General features: G+C 45.6%; 1 protein-coding gene across 1 annotated transcript in view; it reads left to right on the forward strand.

The window, feature by feature from the left end:
• The window catches only part of ACAN (aggrecan), a 119,346-nt gene that overhangs the window by 66,308 nt on the left and 37,888 nt on the right, over window positions 1-15,150 (forward strand). Inside the window, exons 11-13 of the mRNA XM_060260015.1 lie at window positions 1,642-1,821; window positions 2,485-4,626; window positions 14,461-14,574. Of these exons, the coding sequence (XP_060115998.1) occupies window positions 1,642-1,821; window positions 2,485-4,626; window positions 14,461-14,574 (2,436 nt within the window). The remainder of the gene's footprint in view (window positions 1-1,641; window positions 1,822-2,484; window positions 4,627-14,460; window positions 14,575-15,150) is intronic.

The following is a 15,150-nucleotide window of genomic DNA, read 5'->3' on the forward strand; positions in this document are numbered from 1 at the left end:
GGGAAGGCATTTAAAAAATGTGCAGTCCCTTTAAATGTGATGGCCAGAACTCCCTTTGGAGTTCAATTACGCTTGTCACAACCTTGCTCCTGGCTCCACCCTCAAAGTCTCCTGGCTCCACCTCCAAAGTCCCCAGTTATTTATTGAATTGGACTTGGCAACCCCAGCCAGAATAATAGCAGAAAGCCAGTGAACTATATAAGTAAAAACCAAGGAATAGAGCAGGGAAGATTAGGATTCACATCTCCTTTCCGCCCTGAGTGGTTCTTGGTCCAGTCATTCCCTTTCAGCTTCATCTTCCTCACAGTAATTGAGGTATTCCTGGGGACTACAGGCAAGGAGGAATGTTGGACAACCCTTTGTAGAATACAGGCCAGCCCAGAGGTGCAATTATCTCTTGTGCCTTCCTATTGCGTGGAGACAAAGTTGAGTTCATATGGAGCTAGCTCAGCATTTCATTCTTACTGATAGTTTTATAGGGTTTACTCTTTGTACAATTTCTCCTTCCCAATTTGATCTTCATATTATTATTTTATTTACATTGTTTGTAGTTTGCATATCTCACTGAGACTCAGAATCAGTGCAAAGTAAGACATCTGATAAGTGAATAGAACTAAGATTACAGAAATCAGTTGAGCTGTGACTCATGCAAGCTTAAATAGAAATAAATGTTAGTCTTTTAGGTGCCACTGGACTTTTGTTTTATTTGCTACGGTAGACAATCATGGCTTCCTTTTTGCAATCATTCCTTCTAAGGACGTGGCTCATTTCATTTTTTTATCAAATAATAGATTATGATCGAAATAAAAACTCACTCCACTGTTCCTTCTTCAGATTTGGGGGGGGAGATGAATATTGTAGCTCAGTGGTAGTGCATCTACAGAAGGTCTCGGGTTCAATCCCTGGCATCTCCAGCTAAAAGGATCAGGCAGGAAGTGATGTCAGAGGCCTGAACCTGAGACCCTGGAGAGGCACTGCTAGACAGAGTAGAAAATGAAAGGAGAGGTCCCCTGTGCAAGCACCAATCATTTCCGACTCTGGGGTGATGTCGCATCACAATGTGTTCATGGCAGATTTTTTACGGGGTGGTTTGCCATTGCCTTCTCCAGTCATCTACACTTTCCCCCCAGTAAGCTGGGTACTCATTTTACCGACCTCGGGAGGATGGAAGGCTGAGTCAATCTGGAGCCAGTTACCTGAAAACCTAGCTTCTGCCAGGGATCAAACTCAGGTCGTGAGCAGAGCTTAAGACTGCAGTACTGCAGCTTTAACAGTCTGCACCACAGGGCTCTTTAGACAGAATAGACAAGACTGATATCAATAACCAATAGTCTGATTCAGTATAAGGCAGCTTCATCTGTCCAAACTCTAATGAGCTGAGCAGGTTCACACATGTCCATTTATCACTGACAAAGAACATCCTGTGATTTGCATGGGTAGATGAACAATAACTCATTCAAAACAACAGAGAGTTTCCTCTCTTCAAAACCCCAAACACAATAGCTGAGGCAGAGTAAACAAGGGGTGGTGGAGGACAGAGACATCCTTGCACTGTGTTAAAAAAAAAAAAAAGCTTTCTATGGGAAGAACATCAGGCTTGGAGATGAAAAAGACTATTCACAACAGCAAACTTTCTTTCAGCTCTACCTTCTCTGTATGAGGACTTTGAGGAGGATCTAATTGCAACCCAAGTGGTCCCTGGGGTTGAGGAGGTCCCTTCTGGGGAAGAGACAACTGTGGAAATGGAGTTTGCCACTGATTCTGAAAATCAGACTGAGTGGGGAACGGAGGTATTTCCAACCAACATCTCATTGATATATGGTGAGTTGGGATTTCATTCCATAGTCCCTCTATCTGGCTCAGTTGGTTTACAAACCACGTATGGCTGATTTCCACTGAAACAGCAGCACAACACAAGCCCTTCCAACTCTATGATTCTATGAAGATCCTGTGAATTTAGGGGGAGGTGTTTGTGAGTTTCCTGCATTGTTCAGGGGGTTGGAATAGATGACCTTGGAGGTCCCTTCCAACTCTATGATTCTAAGGAGGCATTGAGCCCAGCATACATAGGCCATATTCCACAATAGTGGAATTACCCCAATTTTTGATAGGGCTAACACATATTCGACCCATTCCGATGTGGCATCTAATTTATGCATGTCAAGCAGGCACATCAAAGCAAGTAGTGTTTTAATCTCAACCCTCCCCCCATTCAAGTTGTTACTTAAACAGACATAGCACTTTACTTTTAAGGCCTGAATAGACTTTTTTAAAAAGCTCACTGCTTTGAAAATCATTGACATTTTTTTAATCATGGAAGAGGCCCTGAAGAGGCACTGCCAGAGTGCCAGTCAAGAGCAGATGCTACGGAATTAGGTGGACCAATGATTTAATATTTGTTTCTCCATGAAAATTGTCACAAAGTGTTGTTCACCAGGGTCTTTCTAATCTGCCTCTTTCTCTGTTGTGTTTTTTTTTCTTTAGCGAGTCCATCAGCTGTTTCTCCTGTTGACATTGATGAAATAAGTGCAGAAGTTCCCATCACGGAGACAACTGCTGGCTGGACATCAGGAGCTCCAGATACTAGTGGGATGTTTGAACCTAGTGGGGAAAGTGGATTTCCCTCTGGAACCCCAGATTTCAGTGGATTTCCTTCTGGAGAAAGTGGGCTACCATCAGGAGACTCAAGTGGCCTGCCTTCTGGTATTATTGAAGTCAGCATTCTACCTTCCGGAGATCAAGAATTATCAGGGATTGGTTCTGGAATCCCAGACCACAGGGAAATAATCCCTGGACTTCAAGAAGGCAAAGGGATTCCAGAAATCAGTGGGCTGGGTTCCGGTGTGGACTTTTTCAGTGGCTTACCATCTGGAGAGTTTGATTACAGTGGTCATACATCTGGATTTCCAACTGTGTCTCTTGTGAATGCCACATTGGTGGAAGTTGTAACCACAGAGACAGAAAAGGAAGTGGAAGGAAAAGGAACAATTGTGATCAGCAGAGATGGAGACTTATCAGGTTTGCCTTCCACCGAGTGGGATATTAGTGGGATAACCAGTGGGTTACCTTCGGGAGATGACATCAGTGGAATACCTGATATCAGTGGATTTTCATCAGGACTCGATATCAGCGGAGAACTGTCTGGGATACCTGATATAAGTGGATTACCATCGGGATTTGATACTGATGGACAACCATCTGGTCTACCAGATATCAGTGGACTATCCTCAGGAACTTACCTTGGCGGAATCCCATTGGGGATACCTGATACAAGTGGCTTTGTGGACTTAAGTGGTCAGGGTTCAGATGTTGATGGAAGTGGTGAGCCTTCTGGGGTTACCTTCATTGGTACTGATTTATTTGAAATTACAACCCCTTCTACTAAAGAAGAAGAAGGGAAAGGGTTTGTGGAAGTAAGTGGCTTGCCTTCAGGAGATGAGGATTTATCTGGCACACTGTCAGGAATTTTGGACATAAGTGGTCAGACATCTGGCCAAATAGACTTCAGTGGTTGGACTTCAGGTACTCATGAAATTGGTGGACTTCCAAGTGGACTAACAGACATTAGTGGAGAAAGTTCTGGTGTTGGTCAGACCAGTGGCCTGCCATCTGGAATTTATGACTATAGTGGACTTCCATCTGGATTTCCTACCATCTCTCTTGTGGATACAACTTTGGTGGAAGTCGCAACTCAGCCTTCTGTTGCACAGGAAGCAGGAGGAACATCTGGAACATTAGAATTTAGTGGGTTCCCTTCTGGGGAAATATCAGGTGAACTGTATGATGTGACAACCGTTAGTGGACTGCCATCAGGGGCTGTTGACATCAGTGAGGCATCATCGGGAATTCCATATTTTAGTGGAGAAATTGCTGGCATCACTGACCTAAGTGGAGAGCCCTCAGCTGTAGCTGGAACTAGTGGTGAAACTTCTGGAATTCCAGAAGTCACTTTAATAAGTTCTGATTTAGTGGAGGCTGTGACAGAACCAACAGTTTCACAGGAACTGGCTGGCGGGAGAGAAGCATTGCATCCCCATTTTTCTGGATCAAGTGGGGATGCCTTCACATCTAGTGGAGAGGCTTCTGCATATTCTGAAAGTACCATTAAAACCCCTGAATATCATGATGTTATTGATGAAACATCTACATTTCATGAAGGTAGTGTAGAAACTTCTACTATTCATGAAATCAGTGGAGGAGCATCAGTGTTGCCTGAACACCACCCAGAAACATCAACCTTTTTGGAGACAGATAGTGAAGCATCTGCATTACCCCAAAGTCACCCAGAAACATCTGGGGTGCCTTTTATCAGTGGCTTGTCCTCTGGACAATATGAAGTAAGAAGTCAGATTCATGGGGATAGCTCAGGGCCACCCCCTCATCCTGCCTCAGATGGCCCAGAGGAAACCTTTTTGCCAGACATTCTACTCAGCACTAGTGACCCGGATTCTGAACCAACTGAATATTCCAAGCGTCCAGAAGAGACCCAAGTTGAAACAGAGGCTTATACACATATACTGTCTGAAACAGAAGAAGCTGCTGCTCCAGAGGTTCCCCTTACTCCTCCCACAGCTACAGATGTCCTGCCTGAAGTATCACCAGAGGTGGTAGGGCCTACAGCAGAAGGTACAGTTAAAAATATAGATTAGAGGAGCCTCTAATAGCCTTTGATGAAACCCTTGAATGTTCAAAGTCATAGAGTCTCTGCCCTTTCCTCTCCTCTGGAATGCTGCTCTCTTCAGTAGCACAACAGGTAACATCCTTGTTCACTTAAATGCCTGATAAATATTTTGGGATTTCCATTTGAGGCCAAAGCATGATCACTACTCAGTGCATAACAGCACTGAAAATGGCAGGCATGTGTTTAGCTTCTGCTTTTGTAGGACTGAACTGTGTCCTGGTGTCACAATATTTGACTTTTCCTTGCCTGTGTTCCATGTCCCATTCTGCCTTTTGTTGGAAATGAGTTCTGCTGGCTGTGCAGGAGAAACAGAGAGTTAAGCACACAGCTATGGACTGATTCCTCGCCAGCCTTTGTCCCGGTCTTGTGCTCCTTTTCCCCATGGCTCTTCTGCCTGATTTTGCACACGCTTCTGTGGGGCCACGACTTGCTTCACCTCTTTCCCAAACTCCTTCCTTGGCTCTGAGAAGCAGGATAATGAAACGGTTGAGGGAACTTGGGAAAGAGGGTGGGGCAAGTCGCAGCCCAATGGCAGCGTGTACAAAATTGGGCAGAAGAGCTGTGGGGGAAAGGAGCATGAGACAGGGGTCAAGGCTAGTGAGGAATCGGTCTTTGTTTCAGTGAAAGTCATGCAGTGACATGGTTTGGCTTCTACTTGCACTCATGAATGCAAATCCCGATTGTCCCAAGTCCATCCTTGTTAAGTGAACATTCTTTTGCAGAAAGTGCCTCTACATTAATCCATTTAAATTTCTGCTTCCATTGGCATAGTAGTATTAACTGCAGGTTATACAGTGAATCTGAATTCAACTATGAGTTTTCTATTCATTAATAAATTATTAGACCTTAATGCTACCCTCCTTCAACAACCTGAGGATGGCCTACCAGACTCACAATAACCCTGCAAGGTAGATTAAGCAAAAAACCCCCACCAATGACAGCCCCAAGGGGACCCAATAGATTTCCATAATAGAGTGGAGATTCAAACCTGGGTCTCTCAGATCCTAGTCCAGCTTTCTAACTACAACATCCCACTGGCTGTCTTTTTCTAACCAATCTTGAGACATATTTTGCACTGATTTCAATAAAGAAAAATGTGTCCAGTTCATGCTTTTCAGCAGGGCTTTTTTTGCAGCAGGAACTCCTTTGCATATTAGGCCACACACCCCTGATGTAGACAATCCTCCAAGAGCTTACAGTAGGCCCTGTAATAAGAACTTACAGTAGGCCCTGTAATAAACTCTTGGAGGATTGGCTACATAAGAGGGGTGTTGCCTAATATGCAAAGGAGTTATTGCCAAAAAAAAAAAGCCCAGCTTTTCAGCCATTACACTTTACAAAGGAAATGAGATGAGTTGTCCAGGTGTTCTGGAGAAGACAGGCAGTAAGAAAATATATGTTGAGCACATTTGAAAACAATAATGTGTGTTTCCAGCATGTACGTATGACAATGGAATATCCCTTAGGCTGTGCTTGCTTCAGCAGCACATATACTAAATTGGAACTATACAGGGAATCATATCCCTTAAGCTATACTAAGTCTATCCCTCTGCTCCAAGGCCTAAAGAATTCTGACTAAGGGAGGACATCCTGATTCTGTCATCTCAGTCCTCTTTGCATTAGAGAACTCAGGAGTAACTGCAGGTCTTCCCACTGGAACTCTGGAAACCCAAATTAAAAATCAACCAGTCTTGACAGGAAAAATGAAGAGTTATTTATTTATTTATTTATTTATTTATCTAGGATTTATATCCCGCCCTTCCCACTAGGTGGCTCAGTTATGTCATGTGAGGTTTAGTCCCAGTATTCTGGCCTTGATGAATCACTCTATTTTTTTGTCCTTGGGAAGGACCTGTCCAGTGCAGATCCTAATGTGGCAATTGAATTTAATTAAAACTCAATCTCTCCCAAGCAAATACTATGTGAAGTGGGTCCTGCTAAGTTTTGTTCCTAAAGAAATCCCCTTTACAAAAACAAAGAAGTTCTAAACAATTATAGGATTAAGGTGTCTAGAATCTTCACTGATAAAACAATTAAACCTCTAGGAAGAAAGGTGAAAACTCAAGAGAAAGCTTCTGTTCCACAAATGACCCATGAGACCTAAACATTAGCCAATTCCGCACTAGACCTTTAATCCTGGTTCAGCCCTCTCCCCAAACTGACATTCTACACTTGAATCATGGAATCACAGAAACCAATTCTATGAGTTTATGATCCTATGATTCTAGTGTAGAAAATCAGTTTGGGGACAGGGCTGAACCAGGATTAAAGTGATCACCTTCCAGCTTCCCCATCCCTGGACTCAGAGATGCCTGGAATACAACATTTTGAAGATCATAGAATCATAGCTGGAAGGGGCCATACAGACCATCTAGTTCAGGGGTGTCAAACTCAGGAGGGCTGGATCTGATACAAATGGGACTTGGAGGGGCCGGGTCATGAGTGCCAGGTAGTGGAGATATAAACTTTATAATGGACACAGACAAACTCAATTAAAGATATTTTTTAAAACTTAAAATACAAACATGCTTAAAACTCTTCCAATGGTTTAAGTTGGAAAGGTGGGGAACTAGTGGAATTTGGCAATGCAATTTTTAAAATAAAACATCAAGAAAAAGCACAAGGCTCTGAATCTACGGAAACAACGAAATGGCATTGTAAACTCCCCACCAGTCTACTCAGATTAGCAGAGCCTTTCCAGTATAATATCCCCCTTTGGCTGTGGGTTCCCACATTATAGTACGCACTAGGTTAGGTCCATTCAGGAGAGAGAAGCTGGCTGAAAGCATCAACCATTGTTTGCAAGGTCACAACTCCAGGAAGCATGAGTTTCAGCTAGCTATAGGAAAGCTGAAAATGTAACCATCTCCACTCCATTTGAAACCATTGCAGAGTACAGACAAAGCTGCAAGGAAAATGTGGAATGGATCTTAAAATCCATCCCACGTTTTTCTTGCAGCAGCCAGCAAGGAAAGGCAAGAAGAATCTGGGACTCAGCCTGCAAGCTTCAAAGGGTGCTTCAAAGAGCGTTTGAAGCTCCCAGGCTGAAACTGAGTCTCAGCCTGGAAGCTTCAAAGAGCCTGGGAGCTGTAAGAGCCTGGGAGCTTCAAAGGGTAAGGACAGGAGGAGGGAGAAAAGAGCCCCGTGGGCCTGATCAAAGCCTTGGGTGGGGCAGATCTGGCCCGGGGGCTGGGTGTTTGACACCCCCTGATCTAGTCCAACCCCCTGTTCCATGCAGGCTCAGCCTAAAGCATCTCCCACAAATAATCATCCAGCCGCGTTTTGAAGACTGCCAATGAAGGGGAGCTCACCGTCTTCCTAGGCAGCTGGTTCCACCTCTGAACTACTCTGACCGTAAAAAAAAAAAATCCTAATATCCATCCAGTACTTTTCTGCTTGTAATTTGAGCCTGTTGCTTCGGGTCCTATTCTCGAGTGCCAAATAAAACAGCTCCTTGCCCTCCTCTAAAAGACAGCCTTTCAAATATTTATGATTTGATCAGTTTCTTTAGAAAGTTACACACTGAAGAACAACAATGAATTACAGACAGACTGGAAGCTCCAGGTGAGAGTTGCTGGCAGCAAGAGATGATAACGACTGCAATATATAATAGTAGAGAGGGAGGGTCCACTTCTCTCCCTGATATGGAGATAGTTCAGATACATGCGCTAAGGTGTTTTCCCCAGACTCCTGTACTTTTGACTTCTGCAATCCTGACCACAAATCCCTTTCTTCATTTTAGGGAGCAAAATCCCCTTCTTTATTATGAGAGAAGAATGACAATAGGTTCTATTTATGCTCCGAATATTTAACATAATCTGCCTTTTGCAGAACCTTGAATCTCATAGATTTAGCAAAAGGAGATTTGATATTGGGGGATGATTTCAATGCTGTATATAATATCAAGGATGATATGTCTTGTAAAAACAAATGTTGAAGAGTATGCAGAAATCACCATAAACTGTTTCTAACTAGAAGATGTTTAGAGATGTCAGCACCCTACAGTGACCATATTTTTCCGCAATATTTAAAAGCAACTCTAGAATGTGTCTTTTCCAGTAGCAAGACAAATAGGAAAATTCATTACATCTACTAATATAAAACCTAGTGGTTCATGCTATGATTTAATTAAGATTAAATTTGGAAATAATGCATCAAATATTCAGAGATAAAATAAACATACAGTTGGATAAAGAGATGGTAATAACATTGCAAGAAGAACTGGAAATGTTCTATGAAATTAAGGCTAGCATCTCCATTCAGATTCTTCTGTAGCAAAATGCATTTGTGTTCATAGTTTGTCAGCCACCAAAGAATGGCTCCGTTAAATTTACCTTTTATTCTAAGACAAAATAGGGGGAACTTTTTTATGTTCTTCATTTATTCATTGCCTTTTATCCAATGGGAACCCACAGTGGCTTCAACTGTTCTGCTGTCCTCCATTTTATCCTCCCAACAGGGTTGCCAGATCTGACTCAGGAAATATCTGGGGACTTTTGGGGTGGAGCCAGAAGCAAGGATGTGACAAGCATGATTGAACTCTGATGAAAATTGTGTCCATCACATTTAAAGTGACCACACACCTTTTAAATGTCTTCCCTCCATTTGGAAATATTGAAGGATAGGGGCACCTTCTTTGGAGGCTCATAGAATTGGACCTCCTGGTCCAATCTTTTTGAAACTTGGGGGGAGGGGTGTTTTGAGGAGAGGCATCAGATATTGTGCTGAAATTTTGGTGCCTCTAGCTCAAATAACAGCTTCCCCAGAGGCCCAGATACCCATGGATCAATTCTCTATTATACCCCAAGGGAATTCGTCTCCATAGGTTACAATGGAGTGCCCAGCAGATATTTCCCTCCCCTCCCACCACTTTCTGATAACCCTGAAGTGGGAGGAGGGCCTCCTAACTGGGGGATCCCCAGCCCCCACCTGGGGATTGGCAACCCTACCTCCCAACAACCTGGGAGTGAGAGTGTGTGACTTCCTCAGCTTCCATGACAGAATGGGGATTCAACCCTGGTTGTCTCTAATCATAGTCCAGCACTCTAACTACTACACCACACTCATTTAGCAGAATCCATACTCTTAGTTTTCTTCTTTTAGCTAAGAGGTTGTTACAGTCTAGCAAGTGATAACAGAGGAAAGACCAAGGACATCCTGGGAGATACTCCTGCCAGGACACACGAGGCTTCACCATGTCTGTTTTTCAGCTTTGGATTTCACACACTCTCTGCCCCTCCCCCACACCTCACTGTTTTGGTACCAACCCAAAGAGATTCTTCAAGCTTCATTATGTCACAGGAGAGCGATGGTTTTATGCAGGGCTTCTTTGTTGTAAAAAAAAACTCCAGCAGGGACTCATTTGCATGTTAGGCTACACCCCCTGAAATCACTGGAAGTGACATAACCTGTTTAGTAGGTTATTTTCCTGACAAAGAACAGTACAGTGCCATCAGCTGCATTTCATGGATGTGTCCAATGAGAGACTTTGTTTTGTACCCCCCGCCCCCCCCCCCACAAAAAAAAACATGGCTGGAGTGAGAGAGCCATGTGTGGCAGAGCATGCAGCAGCAGGCCCAGCTTCTACCAGAAGGGGGTGCTTGTGGGCCGGCTCTGCTTCTCTCACTCTCTTCAGAAGTCTGTCAGAGGCTGTAGTCAGCAGAGAGGATGGAACGTGTGCAGCGTATGGCTGCCTACTGCCTTCCCTCTGCCAGAGATCTTTTTTTGAGCTGGAGCCCTGGCCAAGCCAGCCAGAACTGCATTCCTGTGCGTTCTTGCTATTTAAAAAAAAGCCCTGGTTTTAGGCTTTTTTTGTCGAAAAGGCCCAACAGGAACTCATTTGCTTATTAGGCCACACACCCCTGACATCACCAAAGCTGAGGAGAGCCAGTTGGAGTCTGTTAGTGTCAGTCAGAAAGATTTGGGTAAAAAGAGGGAGCTGAAGAGAGAGCAAAGCGAAGGAAACCCTGTAAAGAAAATTGGCTGCCTTAATGAGCAGAGCAGCCAAAGAAAAAGTGTGTGGTGGCCATAAATGTAGCAGAAATGCAGTTACTGTAGCTAAACTACGTTTCTAGACACACTAATCATAGCTAATTTTGATTTGTTTATTTTATTAAAATATTTATACCTTGCCTTCCCTCTTGGCTCAAGTAAAGAATTAGTTTTATATTTTTTCCCTTATTTTCCATTTCATTTAGAGGAAATTTGTTCTGCTATTTAAATTGTAATAAACCCTTTAAAAAAAAATCAGTCCCTACATCCAGTAGTCATTCACATTAGTTGCCACCAGAGCTTTTTCCCCTGGTATGTGTGGTGGTATTCTGCGCAGGCATCTGGGGGGGGGGGCTCTTTCTCTTGTCCTGAGGGGGGAATTGGTATAAACCAGTGCAACTTTATATATGTACCAGCACCTCTTTTTCTCCCCACCCACCCCCCAAAAAAACATGGATGACACACTATATTCATGTCTCTTCAGGTATACTTGGAGGGGAAAAAATGTCCTGTGGCAATCGGGTTGCCAGCCTCCAGGTGGGGCCTGGAGATCTCCTGCTTTTACAACTGATCTCCAGCTGGCGGAGATCAGCTCCCCTGGAGAAGATGGCTGCTTGGAAGGGTGGACTCTGTGGCATTGGACCATGCTGAGGCCCCTCCCCTCTCCAAACCCCACCCTCTCCTGGCTCCACCCCCAAAGTCTCCAGGTATTTTCCAACCCAGATCTGGCAACCCTAAGTGGTGACAGCACCCTGAATAGATCATGTGTCACAGCATACCAAAAACTCAAAGCCAGTCCTGGTGGCAGAATTACAGGGAAATGCAAAGGGGGGGGGGGTTGCTGGAGGAATTCAGTGGAACAGAGTTCTGGAACCTCTTCATGGAAACAAAAGTCTCAAAAATATTTAAAAATTCATGAGGGGCACCTGTGTATTTCTCCTTTATTTCTCGCTCAAGAGAGAGTTCTGGCACCTCTTTTTCCAAAAAAAGAATAAAAAGAAAAAGCCCTGGGAAAATGTATTCAGTCATTTGCAGGCTTTAAGCGGGGGCGAGACAAACACTAGTTAGGCTGATCCTTCATTGAGCAGGGGGTTGGACTAGATAGCCTCCATGGCCATTCCAACCAAGGCCGGATTTAGGGAGGAGCAGAAGGGGTATTTTGCTCCGGCGCCAGGAAAGGGGGGCAGCATCAGCGCTGCAAGGCACGTGACGATTGGGGAAGGGGAAACTTTGCAGCGTGCATCTGCCTGCGGCGTTGGCCATTGGTGCCGTGCATTGCAGAGCAGCCGGCCTGGGCATATCACCCTGCTTGGGCAGGCCGCCCGCCCACCCCTGCGGCTCCCCCTCCATCTAAGGCAGACGAAAACGCCGAGATGCAGGCAGGCGCGCTGCTGGCCCCACCCCCTAGGCATCCTTTTGCCCGCCAAAGCGAGCAAGGAACCTTGCAACACATGCCTGCCGCCTGTCTGCCTCGCCCACGCCTGCTACCCACCAGCGCTTTCCCAGCTGACTGTGGCTGGTGTCGCTCGCCAGCTCGGGCTCTCCGCCCCCGGCCCTTCGGCTGCCGCTCTCAAGGTTCTGCAGGGAGCAGAGAGCGATGGCGGGGCGCCGGCGGCAGCAGGAGCCCCGAAACTTCCTGGAGCCGCTTCCCAGGGAGGCGAGGTGTTGAATGCCGCCTCTCCAAGCAAGACCACATGAAAATGCAACGCAGGACGCCGCCTTGTTTGCCCTCGCTCTTGTCTGTCGGGCGGGTGGAGGCGCAGAGAGGGAGGGGTCCCGTGGCTGTCGTTGCGTGGGGCTTGGTGGGCGTGGCAGACAGATGAGGGGGCAGCAGTCCCAGGAGATGGAGCGGCAGCCCCCGTCCTTTTGCCTTTCCTCCCCTCTGCAGTGGGTGTTATTGTAAAGCCCCGCGTTCAAGGACTCCTCCAGGCCAGTCAGAGCCACGCTCAGCAGCCAGGCGTGAGATCCTTTTCCATGCAAAACATGGTTGGTTTGGGGTTTTTTACTTTTTTGGGAGGCGGGGGAAGGCCCTGCCAGTAAAAAAAATCATTCAACCCAGAAAGCCAAAAATCGTGGGGTTTTGCATTGAATCGCCCTGAAAGGTCGCTCTGTGTTTGTGTGTATGTATTCCCGGGGTGGGGGTGGGGGTGGGGGTGGTGAGGAGTTCAGATTCTATCCCTTGCCTTTCGGTGCAAGTTTTCTGCAGCAAGGTTGGGCTTGAAATCAGACCATCCTTTCTCCTCCCCCCTCCCCCGCTTTGGTTTACAGGCAACAACCCCCCCCCCCGGGGGTGTTTCTCCCCAACTCAGCTTCTTGCCTGGACCCCCCCCCCCCCCAAGATTCCAACCTAGAGGCGCTTGGGGTGGCTGTGAAAGGGGGCTGCTGCCCCCAGACAGGAAAGGGGCTGCTGCCACGCCAGCTTTTGCCAGCTGCCCCTCAGGGAGGGGAGAAAACTGCAGTTGGGAAGCTGCAAGGAGAAAGTAGGGAAACAGGTTGCAGCCCACTCTGCGGCGAGTTGGGAAGCCAAAGTGCTTTAACTTCCTCTTGCTCGGCAGGGGAAAGGGTCTCTGATTTTTCCTTTCTTCTTTTTTTTGGGGGGGGGGGGACAGGACGGGAGGAAGAAGCCTCCAACCCCCCCCCCCCCAATTCCCACACACATTCCTTTTCACAAGAGAATAAAAAAAATGCTTGGGGGGATATCTAAGCCTCTGTGCCTGAGAGACTGCAGAATGCCCTTCAAGTAGCCTCTCTCTCACTCACAAACACGCACAGCCCTCTGACCAGCCATGGCAGTTTCTCTGTAGCAATCAGATTAGTCCTGCCAAGGGAGGGTCAGAAAGCGGTGGAGGGGGTCTACAAGGAACAAAGAAATTGCCTGCACAGGTTAGCTCTGATTCATAGTAAAAACATCCGTTTGCTGATTTTAAACTCAGACTGTTCTTAGTAATGAACTGCTACCATCTGTGTGGATTTTGCTTGTAGTCATGGCTTTATCATGGATTTCCAGAAGCTGAACTGCCAATATGCACATATAGTGCACAGTAGATTGCCCTTCTTTCCTCACACTCTACATTCTGCTCTATCAGTACTCCTAGTAGGTGAGGGAAAGTTGTTAAGCAGATCATAGAATCATAGAGCTGGAAGGTCCCCCCAGGGTCATCTAGTCCAACCCCCTGCATAATGCAGAAACTTCACAAGTACTTCCTCCTAAGCTCACAGGACCAGCATTGCTGTCAGATGGCCATCTAGCCTCTGTGTAAAAACCTTCAAGGAAGGAGAGCCCACCACCTCCCAAGGAAGCCTGTTCCACTGAGGAACTGCTCTGTCAGGAAGTTCTTCCAAATGTTGAGCTGGAAACTCTTCTGATTTAATTTGAACCCATTGGTTCTGGTCCTACCTCTGGGGCAACAGAAAACAATTCTGCACCATCCTCTATATGGCAAGCCTTCAGCCACCTCTTCTTCAGGATAAACCTCTCCAGCTCCTTCAACCTTTCCTCATAGGACTTGGTCTCCAGACCCCTCACCACCTTAATTGCTCTCCTCTGTTTGCTTATTATATATCTACATTAAAAACATTGACCATACATATATATAAAGAAAAAATATATAAGGGGGTGCCATTTTTTACTTCCCCCCCCCAAAAAAATATGTACCAGATCCAGCCCTGATTCCAACTCCATGATTCTATCATTCTATGATCCATTACTATTAAGTTTAGGTGGTTTGATAAGTTATGCATTTGTCAGGATAATTAAATTCCTATCTGCCTTCATTTCATGGCTGCAGGCACACCCAAGACATGTGAAGAAAGGCCGTGTGGGGCTGGTACCTGCCAGGAACAAGATGGGCACATCACTTGCTTGTGCCCATCTGGGTATATGGGCGATCACTGTGATATAGGTAAGCCCCAACTTTATTTTTTAATCTCAGAGTTGAAGGGACCATCAAGGTCATCTAGTCCAACCACCTACCCCTGCAGAAACTATAATATCTCTGACAAGTAGGCATTCAATTAATTTGTAAAAACCTGCTACTACAATGAATCAACCACCTCACAAGGGAGACTGTTCCATCATTGAACACCCCTCACCGTTAGGAAATTCTTCCTCAGATTGAGACGAAATCTCATTTGCTGTAGTTTATAGCTGTTAGTCTTGGCCTTTCATCCAACACCACTGAAAATATATCCCCATCACGTGGTTTCCCTTTAAATACTAGAAGGTGGTGATCCTATCACCTCCCAGTGTGTCTTCTCTGGGGGGTTTCACACAGGAGATTTGCCCCAACCTAGCAGATTTTTTTCTGAATGGGATACAATTGTGTCAATTTCACAGTGTGAAACCAGCCAGAGATTCCCAGCTCTTTCAGCTTCTTCTTACAGGACATGGTCACCAAACCTGTCGAAAACTTCACTGCCCTGTGCTGGACTCCTTCCAGCTTACTAACATATTTCCGAAACTGTGGTTGCGGACAAAA

Source organism: Heteronotia binoei, chromosome 19 (genome assembly GCF_032191835.1).
Source record: "Heteronotia binoei isolate CCM8104 ecotype False Entrance Well chromosome 19, APGP_CSIRO_Hbin_v1, whole genome shotgun sequence".
In the NCBI taxonomy this organism is placed as follows: Eukaryota; Metazoa; Chordata; class Lepidosauria; order Squamata; family Gekkonidae; genus Heteronotia; species Heteronotia binoei.